A 24,041-nucleotide genomic window follows, 5' to 3' on the forward strand; every position below is an offset into this window, starting at 1 on the left:
GCTCAGAGAAACACGAATGAATCAATTCAACTTCAGAAAAATATGACAAAAGAAAGAGTCCTACAAGATGAAAAAAAAAACAATAGAGTAACTGTCGAAATTTGCATTTAATAGGTAAAAGCTGCATTTGGAAATAATGTTGATGCCCAGGCACCAATGAAACAAAATTTGCTTTCCATGCAATAAATGAAGGCAGGCATGACGGTAAATAGATAACTCAGTAAAATAGAACTGCTTCTATGACTACCTAAACCTAAAAGTAATAAAGGTTTTGTTCAATTAAAAGTTCAGACCACAGGATGTCAATGTTAGCCTATATCACCAGTCAGTTTATATTGACCTCTACGATCACCTTGAGAAGAGGAATGTACAAATGCCTAGCAGACAAAATTATCACCAGCCATTATCTTCTGTGTTCAAATTAATGTTGCTGCTTCGCTGCATTCTCTTGTTGGAGTTGTGGAATCCACCACTGCACTACCAGTCATTGAAAAATTAATCTTACTTAGAATTAGGGTGCATAAACATTGATAAGAGAAAAGAAATAACATCAAAATGAAATAGAAAAGCCTTTGTAACAGAAATCTATTCTTTTTTACCGTATTCTTAAATAATACTTACCTTCTCAACATAAAACCCCCTTTTAACATTAATTAGTCTACAAAAAAGAGCAATTTTTTTCATGGAGATGTGTATGTTCCATACCGCAATGGAAAGTTTAATCCAGGTTTTAAGTAATACAAAAACACAAGTGAAAAAGAAAAAGAGAAATGCATCCACCATCAAAGTGAGGGAGTGGAAAGAAAGAAAGAGAATTAGAGTGAATAAAAAAACGAAGGTTGTTAGGATGAATTGAAAGTAACATGATTTTATCTGCAAGTAATAATTTCATTTATTATTTTGAATATTATTTTAGCAAATAATTATTATTAGAAAAAAACACTCAGTCAATTATGGTGGCCCGTAATCCTATAATCAATAAATAATGCATACAAAAAACTCTTCAAAAATGTGTTGCATCTTCAACACCTCACCACAAGTCAATGCTGTTTCTTCTCATTTCTCACCAAAATAAGATGATTTACACCGTGAAGCCCAGTAAACATTCTTACGAAGTCACTGCAAATCACCAGTTCCAAATGCTCACGATTAGCACAAATCCACACACTTCTTTCTTTGCTAAAGTAAAAGCAGACTGTCAGGGGTCTCAGGATTCAAGCTGGAAAGATTTGTTCCCTATCCTAGCCAGTTTAAAACCCTACCTCTGAAAATATGCCTTCACGTAACAACTTAACATTCAGTGATAGTTGGTTCATGAATTGGTACTAGTGTTTAAGCCTTTGACTATGTAATCATATGTTCAATCCTTCCCATCCGTCCAATACAATTGGGCCCAGACAGACATGTAGCATGAGATGGGATGTTAGATCTAACAGCTTAAATTTTTTTAATATTAGCTTTATGATTTAACCCCCCAAAACAAAAGTGATTTCATGAAAAAGACCAAGTGGACAAACTACTTCATACCTTGATTTGACAGGCACAAAACACTTTCAGATGCAGCAGGTTTCTGAAATTCAGTGTTGTAATTTGGAGCATCAAATTTTGTATCATGTCTTGTAAGTTCAAAGTTGGAAATTGGCCCATTTGTTTGATCATTTGTTTGCACCTCATCTTTGGAACATATCACATCATTTGCGCCATCTTTTTTCAAGTCTTCACTTAAGGATATGGGTGTTTCATGTTTTTCATCATTTTGATTCAAAGCAGATGCTTCTGGTTCTAGGTTGGCCGAAACCTGCAGGATAGTAATGGATATAACTATATATAAAATAAACTTTATAAAAATACCATCCCAATGTTCCCAAGGATACAAAGTTATTTGATTGACATCAAGTCATCTGATGAGACTCATTTTCTCATTTCCCAACACGAGATGGTGATCTTTCAAACATGTACACAATTAGATCCAAGCAAACAAACTATTACTACGAAACTGACAATATTTTATCACTGGAAAGTTACATTATATAAAAATTCGACATATTTTAACCGATGGAAAATTGGCAAGTAAGGAAAAAATCATCATTGTACAGATGTCCCAGGAATATATCAAATGAATTGCATCAACAACGGTTTTTTTCTGAGAATAGTTCTATTGACCGATCTCTGACACGTGTAATTAGAGAAAAGATATAGAAATCATTACTCAGGCCTTTCTCTATAATTCTAAACAACAGAAGTAGAGAGAACAGATTCACCTTATGGGTATTAGGAGCATTGGCAGTCACTGGGTTACTTGACATTACCACTGCAATGGATTCAGTGCGGTGTTCATGAGACTCTGAACTGTCTCCACAAAATGCTTCTTGGTTTTCCATTTGATTTTGCTTGAGTACTTTAGGAGTCTTTAATTGGTTAGAGTGTATACCATTCGAGAGAACACTATCAATCTCACCAAGAGTCCTTTTCCTGCTTTGTGATATGAGCTTAAGTTTAAACAAACTTATATAAAAAAGGAGCTTAATTTAGCAAAATATTGAAAGTGAAAGAGACTGGGGAGGGGAAGAACTCAAGAAAACATACCTACTGGGAGTATGAGCAGCTGAGTACAGAGAATTTGGCTTGTTTAAAAACAGTATTCCACGAAGAGGCTTTCCATCAATAACAGTTTCAATAGTATATCCTTCTGAGATGTTTTCAGTGACCTTGGCTTCAAACATTTTCTTTCCAGGAGGTAGGGAATGGTTTACTGGGATATTTAGCCTACCTGCATTTATGATAGCACATATTTAGCCGTCCCTGAGTGGTACTATAAAATATAAATAGTCATTATCTTTTTAATGTTTTTTGTGCTCCTGGCTCATAAATAACGGAAATCAAAACTATTAGAGGAATCATTCTTCTATTCATCACTGACTTGCCAATTGCCACAACTACAATCCATATCTAAGATTGATAGTAGATGCAAGAACTAGATCTTCACAAACACAAACTTGAATAATTGAATCTCACGGAGAGTCCAACAAGGAACACCAATTCCTGCTGCCTTAAATTTAATTAGCCAAACTACACAAATATTTAACTGTGAGCCCCAACAGAACGTTGAAGAACTTTTTGAATCCCACTCCCACATACTAAGATTGATAGGATAAAAGTTGTGTTGGTAGATACAGGTAGGGGTACAATATGATATATTTTTAAAAAATGTAGAAAACGGGTGTGATAAATGTACAAAATAAAACAAATCAATTTATCCACAAATCGTATATCCTACTCAGACAAAGGAAACCAGCCACATAATATGCATATTAACATGTTATAAAGGTACAGTATGGATATATCCATCCATCCATATATCTTAGTTTAAAGCCACAGGGTTTTATTGCCCAGTTTGGTAGCATGGAAAAAGGTGGGAAGAGTGAAAATAATATTGGTTGTTTGGTTGAACAGAAATATAGTGGAACGCACTGATAAATTTCACAATTATTTCTTACCAATTTTCCTTTATCTTTCTATCTTTTTCCTTATTGTTCACTACTTTTAACCAAATACCTTTAATTTTCACTCTAATTCTAACATTTTTGCACTCACTTTATCTCATTTCCATCCACTCTTTTTTTTCTCTCAACCAAATGGACTCTAAGAGAAAAATGAGACTTTACTATCCATGAATCAGAAACTTGTATAAAGACAACAAATTCTCACTTTGCTGGCCATAATTCAACACTGACATGATCTGGCCCATATCAGAACCCACACCATATCTTGCTAGAACTTGATTTTGGCTAGGATTGGGATTTTGTTCTTGGCACTTCAATTTCAATTGCTTCCTTAAAGATAACTTCTCTGGTCTCTGTTCACTTTCCCGAGCAATCCCTAAAAATAAGATATATATCACAATGTTTAGAGATACTAGAGAAATACCAGAACCAAAGGTTATGTTATAAAATTTAATACTAAAAAAATGACACATTGCTGAACCTGTATATAGGTAATACATATCATCCAGGGCCTCAAGACTTTTATTACAACCACCTATGAACACAAGAACACCCCCCTTAAAAGGGTCTAAACAGTCACCAGCCACAGAAAATCTAGCAGAAGGACCATTGGTTGCAGATGTAACATTTGTCCAAGCACCAGTGTCTAGGATTAATAAGAAATGAAAGATTATATGAGGAATCCCAACTTGATCAACATTGATCAAAAAGAGAAAAACTATCATGTAATTTTCAGAACAGAAAATAGGAATTGATTAATCAATTAAATATAAGTCTTTCTAAAAATTGAGAAATTACCATATATATATAACACAATTGTCACTGAAACAGTAATTTGGGAAAAGTTGGAGCAAGACCCAACATTAATTTATAAGCTAAAATGACAAACGCGACCACTCATCATCTAAATGATTGAATATTTTCTGAAGAAATGTGAAAAGCATTTTGCACCAACGAAATGTGCAGATACAAGTTTGTTAACAACCTGTCACTTGAAGTGCTGCTCCATCACGACTAAATTCTCAACTCAAAAGGTAGAATTATAAAAGTCACAGCAATGGCCTTCAGAGTAAGGTTCTATTTTAATTAAACAGTTAAACCACAGTACAAAACATACAAAATCTTAAAAGTGAAAAATTATTTGTATAGGCTATAAAGATCATACCAATATCAAGCATATAGAGGTCATTATATAGATTTTGGGCATCTGTAAATCCCCCAAAAACGAACAAGTTCTTGCCAAAAGAAACAGTTGAATGACCAGCTCGAGGAGGCAACAATTGGCCTGATGTACTTAGCTCCCTCCAGATTAAAGTATCTAACAATTACATGCATGTCAAAGAAAATCATTATATTCTGAATAAAGATCCTTTATTTTGCACGATTGATTGTACATTTATATTTGAAATACAGACACAACAATTTAGTAAAATTAAAAGAAAAAGATGGAAGAGATCGATACCAGTATCAAGGATATGGACATCAGACAAGTAATAATCATGTCCATCTTCACCTCCTATTACAATAATTTTATTTTTCCAAGATGAACAAGAGTGGCTATCACGAGGAGATGGTGGAGTGCCCGATGTTGTAGCACACTTCCAGACAAATGTCTCTACAAAGGAATTATCAGAAAAACTTATATGTAATCATTAATCAAAAAATAACAGACGAATTTTCAATACAAATGCAAACGTGAAAGGAAAATATATGGAAAACTAACTAAAATGCTCCAAAGCTCCACAGTCGGAACCCCTACTTCTCTATGAGGTACCAAACAAAAGCCGTCTCATTTCGTCTCATTTCATTCACAACTGAAATCATAATAAGCCTCTACAAGCAAGGCAGGAAATATGTAATTGTACCAAGTTCAGACATGTTCTTTCAAAAATAATCAACAAACTTGGAAACAATAGACAATTTTACCATTCTCACAGATATAAGGTCTCATTTAAATATCAAGGGGAATAAATCATGTAGGAACTAACTTGTCCCATAATCTGAATTATGATTTGAGAAAGTCACCTGTATTTAGTATGTAAAGATCATTGTAGTAGACCTCATTATTACTATCTGCAGATTTTCCACAACCACCAAAGATGAATAGGCGTTTTCCAACAACTGCTGCACTATGACCCTCACGTGCTGGTGGCCCTTCTCCTCTTATGGTGGGAGAAACCCATGTATGCAATGCTAACAATGATTTAACATCAGTGAGTGAAATAGTAAATAGATAAATAATATTCAATTAGACATAACTGCATGACATTCTCAGATTTTAACTTAAGCAGTAGATTTCAATGTCATTGTCCATCAAAGGTCCAGGACCACGTCTATCCAGGCTTACACATAGACCATTGTTTCAACTTGAGCTTAAAGAACATGCATTATGGCTTTTGGAGACAAAGATGGGTGAATAATTTAGATATGAGAAAGAAGACTCACAAGTGTCCAGTATGTGCAAATCCTTGAGAGGGTTCATCCCATCCGTACCCCCAAACACAAACAGATTATCACCAATGGCTGTGCAAGTGTGGCTGTCTCTAGGAGTAGGTGGGGAGCCTTTTACAGTGGGTTGGCTCCAAGTCTGCTTCACTGCAAATCACAAATGAGGAATCAGTAAATAAACAATAGAAGACCATTTTCACATTATCTTGCCGGCCAGAGAGAGCCCTAGAACAACAACAAACCCATACTGAGAGAAGTATAACATAAAATAATAAACTCTATACCAACATCAAATACAAAACAAGTATCCATTTTTTCAGGTACACACAAGCTATCAAATGAAAACGAAAAAACATTTTCCAACCAGAAACCCATCATAGCACCAGAACATGAAGAAAAGTAATTAAATAAAAGAGTGGAGGCAGTTACCAGTGTCAAAGACATGAACTTGGTTGGTCTGACAGTTATCTTTGCCGTAACCACCGAAGACATAGACAAGTCTGCCACCTTTGACGGCGTTGCAGGTGTGACCCCACCTTTTCCCTGGTCCATACACCTCATTTCCACCTCCACCACCCTCTATGCCTATCGCCTTCACCTCAACCTTTTCCCACCTCATTTTCGACAATACAAAGAAATCAATTTTTTCTCCCCACCCAGATAAAATATAATTTTAAAAAAGAGATTTTTAGGATTTTTTTAATTCGAAAATATGAGGAAGAAGAAACGGGGTGAGGGTGGGGGCGAGGGTAAAATCAAAACAGGGGAAGATGACATATTAGAAATGGAGAAAATTTGAAAAAATAAAATGTCAAATCAAAGACATCAGAAAGAAAGTGTGAAACTGGGATTGGCCGATAAAGACGAGGTCAGTAAAAATAATTATGAAGAGATGGGGTGAATCTGAATAAGGATGGACATTTGTGTAAGACGTGGACAATTTTAGATTGTCTGATGGATCTCCATTATGAGATGTGGCATGTAAAGTAGCCGTTTGATTTTTCATCCTTAATTTCTTTAATATATGATAGTGAGTAAATAGAAAATGCAGTTAGAGTTATAAAATATAGGTTTTCGTATAAGTTTATAAAGAAAAATGTTTTTTTTTAAGAAATCAAAGGTTAAATTGTGTAAGATAATCATGGATAAGAACTGATTATTATATTTGATTTAATAATAATTTAATAATATATGCTTTGATATGTTTACTAATAATGGTGATCTATACTTTTATATATATATATATATATATATATATATATATATATATATATATATAAAGATTTCATTTTTAGTGTTTTTTATCTTTTTACCCTTTAAATTTATTGTTTTATTGAAATTAAAAATTGATTTTTTAAATTTTACCACTTTTTAAATTTAGCTATTTTTTAAAATTACATAAATAAAAATATTTACTAAAGAAATAAAATTCATCTACTAAAAAATTAAAATCATCTACAAAACCACTAAAAATTATCTATAATTAAACTATAAAAATTATTTATATTATTTTTATAATTATAATTTTATTATTTTGTTATCACAAAACAGTGAACAAACATTTTTAACAAATATATTTGCATTAGCAGTAACAAGTGAAAACAGATATTTTGCAAGCATGTTTGTTAACTTATTTTAATTTAAAAATAAATATAAATATTTTTTTAAACCTTATTATAAATATTCTTTTATTTATTTTGTAAGAAATCATTTTCATATTTTGATTTTAAAATAATTAATTTAAAAGAAAATTTAAATGAACAAATCATCAAATCTAACAAAGCGTTATTATGATAAAAATGATAAAATAAAAGTTTTAATTTAGAAAGAAAAAGGTTATTTATTTGAGGATAAAATTGGAAATAAAAATTTAGACACCAAAATGATATCTCTTATATATGTATAAATGATTATTATTATTGTGATAGATTTTAAAATTGTTCACAATTTATAACCTTCTATAAAAAAAATTATATCATCAATATAATATATGTGTGTTTTCTTAATATAAATTTGTTAATTTTTATAATTTTTGTTTCAAAAAGTATAGTTAATTCATACTATTTTTTTTTATCTGGCTAACTATAAAGAATAAAGTGGAACAATACATCAAGTATCATTTAATTTGAGCTTCACTTCAACTCTACCTGAAGATGAAGCTGCCAAACCAGGTTTTCATGTACCAGCAACTTTAGCAACTTGATGATCATTTCTCTGAAAATATATTCTTGTTCAAACTCACTGCGTTTATCTGATTCTCGTGTTTCAATTTTGAAACAGGAAAATAAGAAGATGATTGTTAGGGAGCTCTGAACTATGCAGTCGATGAGGATTCCCTTATGCTCATTTTGCAGTTTGGGTAATATCAGTATGCATAAGGTTACAGATTTTTCATGCTGGTTTTCTTCAAAGTGAGATTTAATCCATACACTGAATGATTCGTGTGTTCTTTATGTTTTTGAACCAAAATTGGAAAAGGTAAGGAGTTGATACAAGTAGCAATAATAAAAGTATTTACATATTCAGTTCTCAAGAAAACCACACATAGCTACTCTACCTCTTTATGTCACTATAAATTAGCAAAACCTCTTTCACATTCATACAAAAGTATGGACTAAAATCGTATGATGGACTAATAATCATGAACTACTTTAACCTAGTCCGAAAGTAGCAATAGAAGAAAAATTGACCCTTACAAGTTTATCATATCGGTACACCTTACTGCTACACATTCAGCAAGGCAATTCTGCATCAGAAAAATCCCTTTTCTTTCTCATTTTCATTCTATTAAAGCACGCTACTGAAATCTCCTCTCACTAATTCACCTAAGAAAGATTTGAATTGAAGTGCAGCATAATCAGATAACACAACTAATGGTAACTAACACACTAACTTAAAGTTTTACATCTTGCCCCCTGTCAGAAAATCTTGCAACAATGAATGAACCTTTTCCAAGTCAGAAACTAAAACGATGACATAGACTAAAATGATTAACCTTCACAGTCTTAAACACTAAAATAAAAGCTACAGTTAATGCAAAGAAACCCAATTTCAGCACAAACACATCACTGGAGGTTAAAAAAACCGGTCTGCAACCGCAATATCTTACGGCACTGACAGTGTTTTCGGGGTCTCCACAATGGTATCTCATTGGCCTGTAATTTTTTGTAACTTCCCGCAGCATCAAGGGTTGGGAATCAAAAATACTGGCAACTCTAACAAGAACCAACAAGACAAGAGTGACTCAAAAGAAGAAACTAAAACGAAATTAATAGCAGCAAATCACGGAACGAAACATTATCATTATTTTCTTTTTTGCAACTTTTTTTTATACAGCAACGACAATGCATACTCGTTGTGTTGGAGAATTTAACAAACAGGTTGTGGGTGTGTTAGGAGGGGGTGCTGGAGCGAAGCCGATAAACGATGCGTCCTTTGGAGGAGTCGTAGCGGCTGACCTCCACCTTAACCCTATCGCCGGGGAGGATTCGAACGTAATTTTTTCGGATTTTGCCGGAGATGTAGCCTAGGATGAGGTCCTCGTTGTCGAGGCGAACACGGAACATGCCGTTGGGGAGGGACTCCATGATAAGACCTTCGTGGACCCACTTCTGCTCGCCGGACTTGTCGGCCTTCGCGGCGGTCGAGATGGCGGGCACCGCCGGGAGGAGCGGCGGAGGGCGGAGGAAGGAGAGGGCGCGGTGGAATGGAGGGAGGGTGAGAGGGGAGAAGTTGGTGCGGAAGGGTGAGGGTGAGGAGGGAAGAGGGTGGTGAAGGATTGGGGTGCGGAGTGAAGTGGGGGTCGAAGAAGTGAACATGTCGCTGCTCTGAGAGAGGGTGAAGATTGAAGAGAAGAAGAGGAAGAAGGTGAGAGTGGATTTCAAGTTCGAAGATGAAAGATAATTGCTTGGTGCAGAGGAAAATTGGGGTTTTGGTGGGATAAGGTTTAGGCTTGGCCAAGAACAACCACGAAGGAATAGAGGGAAAATATAATAAGATTAAATTACTCTTAAGTTAGTTATTATCTATGAAGTAATATTAGTTTGGTTTTTAATTTTTTTTTTCTTAATTTAGTTCTTAATTTTTTAAAAATAATTTAATTTAATTTAGTTTCTAGTGTTAATTTTTTATTTTTTTTATTTTTTTTATTTGTGCCACTTCACAATTGTATTTTATGTTAAAATAATTTATTTTAGTTCTTATATTTGTAGAAATGAAGCAATATTGTTCTCTTTAAATTGACACTCAATTTATTTGTATAAATCTTATGGTGATATTTTTACTATAATTGACGTTTTTATTAAATATTTCTATAAATGTTTAAATTAACTCTAAATTCTATACAAAACATTAAACTTTGGTTTTGTTTTAAATTTAAAATTTAGTTCCTAATCTTATGTATGACAAGTTAATTGATTTTTAATCTTCACTAAATTTGTATAATATGATATACTTGATGTCTTTATATATAATGACAAAATTGTTAATTGTTAAAATTAAATTTGGGGTTTAACTTTTTTTAATAATAAAACTAAAAGAAAAGTTTATTTAAAAATATTTCTACAAATATTTAATAAAAATGTCAATTTTAGTACAAATATCATCATAATATTTATATAAAAACTAAATCGAGTGTCAACTAAAGGAGGACAATATTCCTTTAATTTTACAAAAATTAAGACTAAATCAAAACTAAAAACAAATATAGGGACCAAATTAAATCATTTTGACACGACTGTGGAGTGACACGTGTAAAAATTTCAAAAAAATAAAAAATTGACATATGACATTAACTTTAATATCGTTTAGTCAAAATTAATGACAAAGATCAAATTAAATTATTTTTAAGAAATGAGAAGTAAATTAAGATATAAAAAAAAACTTCAAAGTCAAACTAATATTTCTTGACAATGTAATAATTAGATGTACAATTTCTACATTGATATTTATACTATATTATTAAAAATGGGAATTGTGTTTGTAATTCACGCATACAATTCCGTAATATTTTTATTTTTATGTTTTGTAAATATTTTTCTACGTGGACTTCAATTTTATTATTTTCGTTTTCTACCCTCAACTAACTTTGTAATTTTTTTTGTTTAATTTTTTTTTATAAATTAGTAATAATTTTGATAACAATTTTTTATTATCATAAGGAAATAATATACGAGACGTGTTTTTATGGTTTTGTTATATTTTTTTTGTGCAATTTAGATTTGAAATTCTAAAAGTGACGTAGTTTTGAAAATAATTTCTGCGTAAAAAAAGTCGTACCAGTAAGATTTTATTATAAAAAGTTGTACTAAAATAATAAGATTTTTAGTAAAATCAGTTGAAGTTGTATTAAAATAATAAAAAATTAATAAAAAATAAGTATTTCTAACTTGATGTGATTTCAATTAATTTAATAATCTAATTAATCAAAGTCATTACTTAAGTAGGAGAGGATATTACTAGGGAGATACAATATCAATGAGATCTGAACATAATCACATAAAAAGTTAATATCACTTTCAACCTAAAACCTTGAAGCAATATATTGATGAGTCTTACCTTGAAGCAATATATTGATGAGTCTTAATTCTTATATAATGTTCTACTTTCTTATTTCTAGTTAACGTGTGACTAATACTCAGATTTTTACGTGTTGTTTGTTCAAATAAGATTGTAGATCAATTAACATAAATTATCCTAAAATAATTAGTAAGTTTGGTGCAAGTTTTGGATGTGTATTAAATATTTAGATAGAAAAATTTACCATTTCTAATAGAAAACGAGGTGGAAATAAATATATTATTATTGGTTTGAGAGAAGAAAGAAATAAAATTACTTTCAAAACATCTCCAAAAATTAAATATTGGCATGAAATAATGCAAATTAATTTTTTAAATTATTTTTAAGTAAATAGTCAATTTAATATAATAAGTGTCGGCGTATTTCACTTACATTACATACTATACTAACATTATTATGTGTTAATGTTAATATGTAATATTATCCTTAAAGAATTTTAAATTTACAAAGAAAAATTAAGAAATAAATAATTTCTTTTGTAATGATAATTACATATTAACATTATTTTTCTCTATTATTAACTATCGTTACAGGTAATAAATACTAAACATATCTTCAATTATCTAAACTATTAACAAAATTCAATAAAAATGAATATAATTAAAGTTTTTGTACTATAATTTTCTTTTTACTAAAAGTAAAATATATAAGTACTTTTTACTTTTATGCAATTTATTTTAAACTCTAATAAATAACTTTTTTGTAAGATAAATTTTCATTTAAAATAATAAATAAATGGGTGAAAAAATATTTGTTAATTAGTATGAGAATATATTTTTGCAGAGCTTATTAATTTTCCTACATTTTCACTCATCTAAAGAACTGAAAGGATTTTTTCCCCATTTTTTTCATCTTATTTCTATTAACTAAAATAACACATTTTTTATTTTATTTCCTTGTGTTTTTATTTCACTTTCAATCCAAATATAAAATTAATAATAAATAATATGAAATTTTAAAATCTAATAGTACGATCGAAAGCTCTTAAGAGTGGATTAAACTCTTAAAATTTAATGTAGACCAAAACCTTTTTTTTTTTCGTCACACAACTTTATTTTTATTGATAATCATCTATTAAAAATACAAGTAAATGGATATCGATAATATATAAAAGGTATAATTACTGATTTTTGTATCCTAACTTTTTTGTTAAGTTCAATTTGGTACCTAAACTCTTGGTTTGTTCAATTTAGTACTCCAATTTCCTAAAGAGATTCAATTTGGTCCTCTCCGTTAAGTTAGAGTTAACAACGTATCCGTACAGGACATTGTCAAGCCATGAAATTTTTTTATTTTTTTTAAAAAAAAAATTAAAACTGCCACGTGTCAGTTTATCATCGTGCCACGTGACAGCTTACAATCATGACATATGGCAGTGGTAATAGTTGTTTTCAATTTAGTACCCCAATTTAAATTTTTTGTTCAATTTAGTACCCAATTTTTTAAAATGATCCAATCTCGTCATTTCCAATTTGAGACCAAATTAGTAACTAAGTTTAATTATAACTTATATATACATGTTAAAATAATTGTTTTGAATTTATACATCAAATCACTACACCTAAATATTCAAATTATTTTATTTTTTACAAGTGTAAAAAAATTCATGTGTAAAAAATTACAAAGGTTAAAATGTAAAAAATAAAATAATTTAAGTATTTAGGTGAAATGATTTGATGTATATATTAGAAAAAAGTTATTGTAACATGTATATATAGGTTGTAATTAAGCTTATTTACTAATTTGGTCTCAAATGGGGGAGGACGAGATTGAACCATTTTAAAAAATTAGGGTACTAAATTGAACAAAAAATTTAAATTGGGGTATTAAATTGAAAACAACTATTATACTGCCACATGTCATGATTGTAAGTTGTCACGTGGCACGATGATAAACTGATACGTGGCAGTTTTTAAATTTTTGGAAAAAAAATATTTAAAAAAAAAAAAAATTCATGGCTTGACACGTGTCCTGGACGAACACGGTGTTAACTCCAACTTAACGGAGAGGACCAAATTGAATCTCTTCAAAAAATTGGATATTAAATTGAACAAACCAAAAATTTGAGTACTAAATTGAACTTAACGAAAAAGTTGGGATACCAAATCAGTAATTATACCTATATAAAATAATGTTCAATTTATATAAAATTTGATATAAATGAATAAATATACAATGAGTTAATTATGTTTTAACTTCCAGACAAATTTGTAAACTTCCAACTCATTCGTAACAATTTTTTTACTCCAATGAATACTCACTAAATTTATATTTTCTGATTGAGTTTCGGATGTCGAAAATTATTTGTTAATTTGATGATGTGACTTTAAGTGATTAATATGATTGTTATTTTGTCACGTCACCTTATTCAAATGTCATCAAATTAAAAATTATAAAATCACAAAACTATAAAACTATAAAATTTTAAAATAATAAAATAAAATGTGACAACATCTTTGCAATTTGACATGACAAAATATAAAAACATGACATGTTTATCACTTATAAATATGGGTGGCAAAGTAGGTTGGGTTGAAATTTTCAATCCATCCGTTTTGGTTCAACTAGCCTAACTCGCCAAACTGACAAGACTGGTTCGTTGAACTTTTTTTATTTTATTTTTTTAAATTAAAAGTAATTAAAAAAATATTTTTTTATATTATATTTTTGTAAAAATGTAAATATGCATAATATTATAATTCAAATCATTAATACTTATAAATTAAATTCTAATTATTAGTTATAATCGAGTAACTTAACATATAAATATAATAATTATTTTTATTTATAAATATATATGTAAACAAATTTTATAAATAAAATTTTTAAAAAATTATAAAAAAAATTGACGGACCAATCCATCCTTTCACAGGAAATTGGAATTTCTAACCTATTTTTTAATGATAGATCAATCTCATCGAATTCATTTTTGACATACCAAAAACAAGTTGGACTGATCTATTTTAACTCTCTTACTTATAATTCACATCATCCAATTAACAAAAAGTTTTATATGAGAAAACTCAATTAAAAAATATAAATTTAGTACTCGATTGAATAAAAAAATTTATTAAGAACGTAATCGAAAATTCCTAAATTTATATTTATGAAAAACTTAAAACATAATTAAAACATATATAATTAGAAAAAACGGTTTAATAACGATTAATCAATGTTTTACGATATTAAATTAAACAGTTGAAGAGAGAAAAAAATTCAAAACCAAATTATTTGATACTTTTGTTAATACAATATCAAAATTAATTGGTTTATAATTAAATGAATAAGATAATGATTTAGCTCATCTAAAATGAAAATAAAATACCTTCAATTTGATAATATCAAAATTTAATTTTAAATCAACTTGGAATTAAAATGTGATGAATAACAGTTAAAAAATAAGAAATTAAATTCAATAATTGATATAAGAGAAACAACTACGTGACTAATCCCTAAGAACTACTTTGGTTGAAGAACAAGGATGTAAATTTAAATGTCTAATGTAGGAAAAAATATTGAGGGGGTAAAATGTTTCTTTGGATGATAAATGGGATAACATTATCTTTTTGAGTTTAGAAGACTAAAGTGTTTAACATTGATAATATATCATTCAAACCTGAAAAGAAAAGTAGTAAAATTTTGTATGCGCGGCTGTTAAACCTGAAAGGAAAATCATTAACAGGATACACAGTTTTCCAAGTTTTGAAAAGGGATTTAGAATCTTCCTCTCCGAACACCAGCCCAAGCTATGGCTGCAACGACAGCACCCCCCAAATGAACAGATCCAGCTACTTTACTGTCTCCCTGCAATTTGACAATCAACAGTACTCTTTAGTATTCTGCCATAGATTCAATGACCACAAGTGTAGTTCAAATGATATCATCTGATTACTTATGTGCAATGGGTTTTTAAAGTATCAGCTTTTATAAATTGGATAGTGTTAAAATATATGTGGTTACACAAAAAAGGACAAAATACAAAATGATATTAACATGGCATCTTCTTGGGAAACGATGATGAAAGAAAATTATTAAAATGGTTTGGACGTGTTCAAAGAAAACCAGTGAGGAGAGTACATCACATGGGATCTCATTGTAAATACTCCTGAGAATTAGGTTTCTGATCAACCCAATGACCACCGTGTGACTGATGATGAAGTTGTTTTGACAATTTATAGTTTAAAACTATCGCGTTAGGCGTTAAACATCATTTGTGTGATATATATGTATAAGGCTATTTTTTCATTGTTTCTAAACCTTAACAAATAGAATTTATGAAATTGGTTTGGCTATTTGTGATTAACCATTATGTTAAGGCATCTAGATTGTAACAAAAAGACCTACTTGTTTATAAATAAATTACCATAGACAGGACAAGACCTATTCAATCTTGAAATAGATTGTACTTTTTAATACAATAGTGACAAGAAGTTTAGAGCCGTGAATCTCGTATAAACTACCCAAAGCCATTACAACTGAGGCACCAACCCAATCCCAGTGCCTTATTCTGCAAAAATTATGTTGATGTCATTGAACTAGTTACAACTCTACCATTTGATCATCTCTACAAGAAAAATACTCAAGATGGAAAATATTATGAACAATAGTAAACGAGTAAGCCTTGGAGTTCACCATACCTCTAGTATCCTGAGCATATCTTTCCCAATAAAAAAGATGCCCTTAATTAACAAGAAATCATAAGACAAGAAAAGGATATGTAAGTATCTGCATCATAAACTTCACAATCTTGGCTTCACATGATAAAAGGTTTGGAAGAACATACCAGCAAGATCGCAGGAACTGGTATAAAGAAGTCAAGGTAGATTGTTGCTTTTGGAAAGAGAAATATGTCAAGTAGCATAACAGCATTCACAGCTCCACTTGCCCCCTAACAATTGCCAAGTTCTAGTTCAATTAATCACAGGCAATGATTTTAACTAATGTCTTAAGTTATACAAAAACAGTAATTTTCTATGTCTATACTTAAATAACTTGATATTCTAGTTATAATGATAGGAACAATTTAAGATTTAAGAGAACATTAAAAATGACATTTCTTTCAACTAGGAGAACGTAATTGAGAGCAATGGACAGCACAAAGTATATCAATGCTGGTACGCAATGCCAACTCACGTACACATTGATGAATGCCATAATGTACTAAAAAGGCGTAGAGCACGAGATGATATGAAATCATTAACTACATTGAATGTAACAAGATAGAATTTTTCTGCCTGTCTTACTTAGCACGCATGAAAAATTAAATTTATGTAGCAATATTCTCTTTATTGGATTTTGAATAGAAATTATTTCAAGAAATAAACAAAGTTCAAAAGCAAAAGGTAAACCATAATTCCCTGAAAACATAGCTGATATGTCAAACCAAAAACGTCTTTTAGCACAAAGTACGTCCTATATTCCTTAAAGAAGAGCAGCCCATTATGTAGTTTCTAAAAGCTTACCAATGCTAATTCCCTTGACACAATCATAGCTTTCCAGTCCTGTTGCAAACAGAAAGCAGAGGAAATTTAATAAGAGATAAGTATTCACTTTTGCTCATATGTTGACGAAATTTATTGCTAGCCAGTAATCACCACCTAGGCATAACTATGTTTATCAATTTACCATTGCATACTATAGTAAAACAACTTATTGGAAAATTCATTTTGTAGATTTTTGTTCTAAACCAAATGCACAAAACATTTCAAGAAAAGTTTTAACTTTATGAGTTTCAAAAGTTACAACCTTACTTGTACGTAAATCAAAATGAAAGTACAATATAGAACTTAAATCCGAAAAGTTTGTCATTTGAAGAAGTGACATTACCTAATTTTTTATCTAGCTTATGAAGTACGAAGAATTCAATTTTTTTGTTAATTTTCTTTGCTCAGAAAAAGGCAAGAAAGAATGATAGAATTGCTCAAGAGGCATTGCATTCAAAATTTTAATCATGGGACCTTTGATGTTTGCGCTTTAAAGGCCTGATGCATTAAGTAAAAACCAGCGCCAACAATTGCCCCTGCAAGATACAGCTTCAGCAGAAATTCGGGTCCAAAATTTCTTCCAACCTGCCAAAACCCAATGGGAATGGTTAAAGAGTAATAGATGCTTAAAACACAGTATTTATTGAAGAAAAGCAGAATAACAGCTTATCAACCAAGTGATGGTATCTAACTTAAACTGATTTTTTGAACAAGCCAACAAACCAAGCTATATGCTATAAGAACAATTGTAGGAATAAATGATAGAGCTATATGATGGAAACCCTGTGTGTCTCAAGCACAATGAAAGGAGCCTATTATATATAAAATGTACATTGTATTACATAGAGGCCAAGACCCATATGGTAAAATACATCTATCACTCTCCTCAAGCTAGCATATGCACCAAGCTTGTTATAAATATAATCAATTTTAGGACCCCACTAGTGATTTGGTAAAGATATCTTCCAACTAATCATTGGAGCTAACAAACTAAGTAGTAGTATCACCAAATACAATCTTTTCATGAATGAAGAAACAATCTATTTCAATCTATTTGGTTCTCTCGTGGAATATTGGATTTGAGGCAATATTAAGGAAAACTTGGTTACCACAAATGAGAGTCATCTTTATTTCAGTAATTTTTTCAGCCAAATAAGTTCACAGGTTGCAAAAGGCATAACTCTATACTTTGTTTTTACGCTACATCGTCCCACTACATTCTTCTTGCCTTTCAAGGAAATGACAAAAAGTAAAAAAGCCAAAACTGGAAAGGGAGGAGAAAAGAGACCTATTTCTAGATATATGATTGGAGACACAAGAGTCGAGGACCCAAGATCCATGAGAAGTAGAGTGAGTGAGACCAACAAACAAAGTATTTGTGTGAGCAATGGAAGTGGTGGAAATGGAAGCCTGACATTTCTCATATCATTTGAGGAAGTCATGAAAGAGAGTCAAAGGTCCAAAACTATAAGAGGGAATGACATCGAAATCAGAAGGAACAAGGAAGCAAGCAACTTGGGCAACAATAGCAACCGATCGAGGAGGATAACAAAGCAAGGCATAACATTGGTCAATGGTATGAAATTTTGTGACAATGATCATACCTGAGATAATTTCCACCTAAGTTGCAAGAGCAATTATGATCGTCATGCTGAGGTACCGTGCATGAATCACCAAGGGGGCAAAAGAAGGTATGTAAAGTGATAACTTGCACGACAAATAACAGGGTGGACCTAGTAAATTTCAATGTGGGATCAGTTAAAGACTCCAAAATTTGATCATAAACCGAAGAATACTCATCTGGAAGCCCATACAATTCCATCTACATAAAGAAGGTTTGGTGTTGCTCTAGTTCTTGGAAAAAGTAGTAGTGAGAGGCAATAGTTCATTGAAATCATGTGAAAGACCATGAACTTTGTCCAATTATTCAGCCATGGAGCTATACAAAATACTCAAGATTATGGCAAACGCCATATAGACATTGAGTGTCATTGGTGTGCAACAACTAAGCTTATTTCAAAACCCCAAAACATGTGTTGCAAGCACAAAAAGATCTGCTTCAAGGATATATGAATAGTCGACTTAAGAAAACTACATATTTGAGCATCAACTTTCAACCAACAAGGGCGATCTTTGTCATCAATGAAGGTCGTTGTCTCGGTAAGGCAAATAACATAATCTTGTCCTTAAGTCAAACCTTGATACCGATGGCCCAGGTGTCATAATTATTGTCAATTAACTTGTTAATGGAGAGTAGGACATTGACATAGTAAAGAAGAATGATTCAGCTCTCGCACCACAAAAGAAGCCATGAGCACATGGGAGAGAAAACAACGAGAGAAAAGAAAGAAAAGTCTCTAAAAGAAAGGCCATGAGTATAACGAGTTTCAATCATGAAGTCAAGACCACATTGGAAGAGAGGACACTAGGATGAATTTAGCACTAGTGAGATTGGCCAAAACGGTGCCAAATGCCCCACGGAAGGTGCTTTCGGTGAGGGAAAAAGAAAGTTTGCACTTGCTTCTAGGTGAGTAAGTATGAGGCCTTATGGCGTCCTTAATGGCACCAGCTTTGGCAGCACAATGGTCGCTTGGGTAGGGCAACTCTAATGATGGGGTCACTGGTTGGAAAGTTGGCGATAACAACAACAGATAATGGATACTGGAAATTGAAAAAAAAACACGATAATTGAAGAAAAAATGGCATCCATAAGCAGTGGGTCAACCAAGAGGGCACAAATTCAACTAGGCTCAAGATATCATGTAGGAATAAATGATAGAAAGTCAAATGATGGAACCCTTGCTTGTCTAAAGCACAACAAAGGAATCTATTATCTGTGCTAACTAATACATAAAGAGGATACCAATTCTGATAACTACTTTTTCTATACACATTTTGTTGTACAACTTACCTTTATTGTTTCTGTAGATAATTGTTTTCTATTTCTATAACTAATTTCAATATATGTTTTTGATATATACATTTTGTTGTACAATTTTACACTTATTGTTTTGGTAATTGCTTTTATGTTACGATAATTATTTTCTATTATCTTAAATAATGTGGACACATAGGCGTTAGTGTTTCCACTAGTCTATAAAATGTACATTGTTTAAATAGAGTTGGGTCTACGCCCTTATAGTATAGTACATCTGACAATAATAATTAAATCAATTTATTGTGTAGTTTCAATGAGAATAATATCCTTTTTTTTTCTAAATCATGGCTTCAAATCTTATTGATCTAAAGGTCTTAACTCCTAGTTCTAACATATACTAATAATTTAACTCCTAACACACAGCGGCATTTAAAAGGGAGAGATACACCTATTAGTACGACAACATATTTTTTCAAAAAAAAAAAAAGGGAGCACTAAATGAAGACAAAAACTAGTGAAAAATAATGATACGAAAGTGGCCACTTACATTCATTCCAAAGAAGTAGAGTCCAATCATATTGGAAATTATATGCCAGGTATCTACGTGACTAAATGCATTGGTAATCAAAGTGTGCAAACGTCCACTCTTAATATTGTCCAAAGAGATCTGTTCAGAACAAGTAATTGAATTAGAAATCTAGATGGTGTTAAATCCATACAGACAATAACATTGAAGGTTGAAACAACACATTTCTCAATTCCATCATTCAACAGCGGATAAAGTGCAACACCAACAATTTTAAATCTTTGATGTTTGACTATATCATTTGAAATTATCCAAGGTTTTAGGTATAGAGAGATGGAGAAAGATAAATGAGATTGAAACACATATTGATATTAATTTAGACATATTACAACATATGAACATACTAGTGTGATTTATATTTTGTAAAACCTACAATACTAACCTTTATTTATAGTATATATTAATCAAAATCCTAACTAATTAGGGAACCAATTTATGATAAGATGAAATATGATACCTAATTCAAAGAGCTAATAAGGAAATAAGAAAAATAATCATGCGTACAGGATAATCTAAGACACGATGAGATAGTATCACATGTGCTAACAAAATCCATATTGCCATGAAATAGCGCAAATCAAACCACTCCAAAAGTGTCTACCACGTAAACGATAGACTGATAACAGAGAATCCGAAAACATAAACGGTAGAAGGTAAACTAAGGAAGGACAAGAAAAAATATACACAAAAATAACATGGTTCAATGGAAGTGCTAACAAAATTCAATATACATCAATGACACAATCAGCAATGAACAGAGATTACAACTTGAAGTTTCTCTCAGTATTTTTGCTCAACTCTCACGGTTTTTTGTTAATAGAGTTGGACAGCAACTCTCAGTTGACAATAATTGTAGATACAGGTTCCTATTTATTCAACAAAACAACCATAACTAACTTTCGTGAAACATGCTTGAACCAATGAGAGAAGCCACATGAAGAGTGCTTCCTCGTACTAATTTGAAACGTCAATTTAAGCAACTTCTCTAGACCGTACTAGTCTTAGTAGAAGCTAAGAGACAAGAAGTTCTAGTGAGACTATCCACCACATATGCTAGAAATGTCAATTTGGGCAACTTCTCTAGACAGTACTAGTCTCAGTAGAAGCTAAGAGACAAAAAGTTCTGGTGAGACTATCCACCACATATGCTAGAAGTTGCATATATTTTGCTAGAGGGTCTAGTGTAGTTAGACGGTCTAGAAACCTTAACAAGATCTTACTAAATCAATCTTCACACATACTAATATATACACATCAGGTGTGAATTTGCTTCAAGCATCCCATAGTATCCCTAAAAGATAAACTTCGACTTCAAAATGAGGAAGTAATGGTTGTCAGGAATTGATTAAAGCTTCAAAACTCTAGGATTTTCCCTTACAACTGACAAAGACAACTCTAGGAATTGCACTGATACAACTGCAAAGACATTAGTGCTATATTATGCTCCTATAACATCATCTTATGATGAAGGTTGGCTAAGAAACAATTGACCCACAACACAGGTGGGCCAAAGCAAATCACAGGAAATAATTTCTACCAGTGGCAAAATCAAGTTGTAAATCAAGAAACTCACGGTAAAATTTTTTATCATAAACTTCTCATCCGCTATCCTCCACAATAAAAAAATACCAACATTAGCTATAATCAATCCCAAAACCACGTCATTAGATGTTAGTCCACGGAGCCATGATCTCCTGCAAACAGGACCAAATATATTACTGAAATGACCATATTATATGTAAAATTGCAAACAGAATAAACAAGTGTACTGCAGTTTAGACACCCTGACCTTTCTAAATTATATGCTAAAAATGTCATGTTCCCAAAATGAAATTAATGTTTAAAAAATTAGCCAGTTTTGGGCCTCAAGTACTTGTCGAGAAGAAGACAATAAAAAGGTATAATGAATTAAGTTCATTTCATTGACTAAATTCAAAGTTGTTTCTCGGAAAGAGATTTCTGGCAATAATTTTTTAAACCACTTTTTGTGGTCGGCAGTACTTTCCGGGATTCTTATAATACCACATTAATTTTAAGAAATTCATAATCAGTCGTGCTCCAGGAGTAAGAGATTTCAAAAACTTTAAGAAACTCACAATTTTATATCTTCTATTTTCACTTAATTACATTTCAAATATATTCTACATGGGAATTGTTTAGCTTAGGAAAAAACAGTTTGTTATATAAGAAACAATGAGTTAAAGAAACCAATAAGAAACTTTCCTTTAAGTTAAGATTGTGTCATGTAGAATCTCTCCAATGATTAAATTTCTTCATTTTTTGGTTTCTTCGTGTCTAGGTCAAGTAACTCGTTAACCAACCACTTAGAAGGAGGTTGAACATAACTTTTAGAAGGTCGAGCATAGGAGTTAATTTTAACTAGAATGAGAAGCTCAATTCATCATTTTACGGTTTAGTTATCCAAAAAATAACTCAGTAGGATGACGAAAATAAGTATTCAACCTCGCGGTACAATCAGGCAAGGAATATATACTTTGTTTCAGAAAATAGAAGAAGAAAATGAGAAGCAAAAACCCTAATTAAACCCAAGCGGCATTGGAACAAGAAAAGACGAAGTGATAATTCGACGAATAGTGTCAGGGAAAATTACCAGGAACGCCAGGAGAATTCATTATTGTAGTTGAAATTGAAGTTGTGTCGACGAAAATAATGAAGAATTGGCCTGTGATCTAGCGAGAGGCTTCTAGCGCGGAGTCCGAGGAGAGAGTTGAAGGCGAAGCAACGCGAGGTGGTTGGTCGGGAGAGAAAGGGGCGGAGTTTGGTGGAAAAGGAGCGACATGAGTGAAAGTGAATAGATTGGTGAGTGAGGAAGGAAGAGGGAATGTGGATGCGTTGATGAAGTTGGGGTTGTGAAGGTTTAAGAACAGAGGAAAAGGTGTTGAAGATACTGTGACATTTGGGGTGACCATGGGGGTGGTGTTTCACCACTCTGCGAACTAAATTCTGCATTTTTCAAACTGTTACGTCTACAAAACCATTACATATGAATGCAATGAAACACTCCCTAAGCTCTATTCGCTTGAACACATTGCAGCGATTCACGTAGAGAGAAGCGCACATTTGTTAGATGACCCATGTACTTCATCTCGCTGACGGTGCAAAGATTTGGTCTATATTTACATTCTCGTCCAAGGCATTCATATGTGTTAATAATTAACAAAAAAAAAAAAAATATATATATATATATATAATATTAAAAATAAATAAATTATTGTTATTATTATTTTAAAAAATATTATTATTATTATTATTATTATAAAAATAATGATAATAATATACTAATTTAAATTATAAGGTAAAATGATAATCTGTTATATTAATTTATTAAAACTTTTTTTTATATAAGATTAAATATGTTTTGGTCCTTTAATTTTAGGTGAGAGTTAAAATTAGTCCAACTTCGAAAACTTGTCCAATTTAATCCACCATCTTTAGAAATGTGTGGATTTAGCTATTTTACCCAAATTTTGTTAAGTTTATTTGATCTTTCATATGTGTTTCATTATCTAGAGTGTTTTACACATTTCCACTATAATGTTAGCAGC

At 31.4% G+C, this 24,041-nt stretch overlaps 3 protein-coding genes across 7 annotated transcripts; all 3 read right to left on the minus strand.

Moving 5' to 3' along the window:
- Positions 1-78: 78 nt before the first annotated feature.
- LOC114178900 (uncharacterized) lies at positions 79-6,762 on the minus strand. 4 transcript variants are annotated; one of them, XR_014994054.1, is made up of 12 exons: positions 6,381-6,762; positions 5,949-6,098; positions 5,529-5,696; positions 4,966-5,118; positions 4,669-4,821; positions 3,985-4,149; positions 3,709-3,879; positions 2,587-2,770; positions 2,262-2,472; positions 1,528-1,798; positions 1,035-1,119; positions 79-472 (listed from the first exon to the last, which is right to left on the minus strand). XR_014994054.1 is itself a non-coding variant. In XM_085671609.1 (11 exons), the coding sequence occupies exons 1-11, from the start codon at positions 6,568-6,570 to the stop codon at positions 422-424; spliced, it is 1,872 nt and encodes a 623-aa protein (XP_085527735.1). In that variant the 5' UTR covers positions 6,571-6,761; the 3' UTR covers positions 79-421. The 4 variants fall into 4 exon arrangements, 2 of the variants coding, with proteins under 2 accessions (XP_085527735.1, XP_027920850.1); XR_014994053.1 differs by having other exon boundaries at positions 79-477; XM_085671609.1 differs by lacking the exon at positions 1,035-1,119 and having other exon boundaries at positions 79-477; positions 6,381-6,761.
- Positions 6,763-8,771: 2,009 nt separating this feature from the next.
- Positions 8,772-9,910, minus strand: LOC114176706 (Nucleic acid-binding, OB-fold-like protein). Its single transcript, XM_028061830.2, has one exon. The coding sequence runs from the start codon at positions 9,767-9,769 to the stop codon at positions 9,344-9,346; it is 426 nt and encodes a 141-aa protein (XP_027917631.1). The 5' UTR covers positions 9,770-9,910; the 3' UTR covers positions 8,772-9,343.
- Positions 9,911-15,043: 5,133 nt separating this feature from the next.
- Positions 15,044-23,591, minus strand: RBL12 (RHOMBOID-like protein 12). Of its 2 annotated transcripts, none has more exons than XM_028061427.2 (8): positions 23,087-23,589; positions 22,049-22,169; positions 20,437-20,556; positions 17,486-17,596; positions 16,991-17,029; positions 16,312-16,416; positions 16,166-16,207; positions 15,044-15,332 (listed from the first exon to the last, which is right to left on the minus strand). In XM_028061427.2, the coding sequence occupies exons 1-8, from the start codon at positions 23,443-23,445 to the stop codon at positions 15,243-15,245; spliced, it is 987 nt and encodes a 328-aa protein (XP_027917228.1). In that variant the 5' UTR covers positions 23,446-23,589; the 3' UTR covers positions 15,044-15,242. The 2 variants fall into 2 exon arrangements, with proteins under 2 accessions (XP_027917228.1, XP_027917229.1); XM_028061428.2 differs by lacking the exon at positions 15,044-15,332 and adding an exon at positions 15,854-16,035 and having other exon boundaries at positions 23,087-23,591.
- Between the last annotated feature and the right edge of the window lie 450 nt (positions 23,592-24,041).

The sequence above is a fragment of the Vigna unguiculata genome, chromosome 3 (assembly GCF_037176805.1).
Source record: "Vigna unguiculata cultivar grain cowpea cultivar isolate G323 ecotype 2 chromosome 3, ASM3717680v1, whole genome shotgun sequence".
NCBI classification, from domain to species: Eukaryota; Viridiplantae; Streptophyta; class Magnoliopsida; order Fabales; family Fabaceae; genus Vigna; species Vigna unguiculata.

What these genes read in the sequence shown, in the direction of transcription:
- LOC114178900 (XM_085671609.1), bottom strand. Translation starts at nt 6,570, where the DNA reads ATGAGGTGGGAAAAGGTTGAGGTGAAGGCGATAGGCATAGAGGGTGGT. An exon ending in TCTTTACATACTAAATACAG is followed by an intron (nt 5,119 to 5,528) that starts GTGACTTTCTCA and finishes ATTCCTTTGTAG; the next exon opens with AGACATTTGTCTGGAAGTGT. An exon ending in TTTGTGCCTGTCAAATCAAG is followed by an intron (nt 478 to 1,527) that starts GTATGAAGTAGT and finishes AATGACTGGTAG; the next exon opens with TGCAGTGGTGGATTCCACAA.
- LOC114176706 (XM_028061830.2), bottom strand. Translation starts at nt 9,769, where the DNA reads ATGTTCACTTCTTCGACCCCCACTTCACTCCGCACCCCAATCCTTCAC.
- RBL12 (XM_028061427.2), bottom strand. Translation starts at nt 23,445, where the DNA reads ATGCAGAATTTAGTTCGCAGAGTGGTGAAACACCACCCCCATGGTCAC. An exon ending in TTATGATAAAAAATTTTACC is followed by an intron (nt 20,557 to 22,048) that starts GTGAGTTTCTTG and finishes TGTTCTGAACAG; the next exon opens with ATCTCTTTGGACAATATTAA. An exon ending in TCTACTTCTTTGGAATGAAT is followed by an intron (nt 17,597 to 20,436) that starts GTAAGTGGCCAC and finishes GGGTTTTGGCAG; the next exon opens with GTTGGAAGAAATTTTGGACC.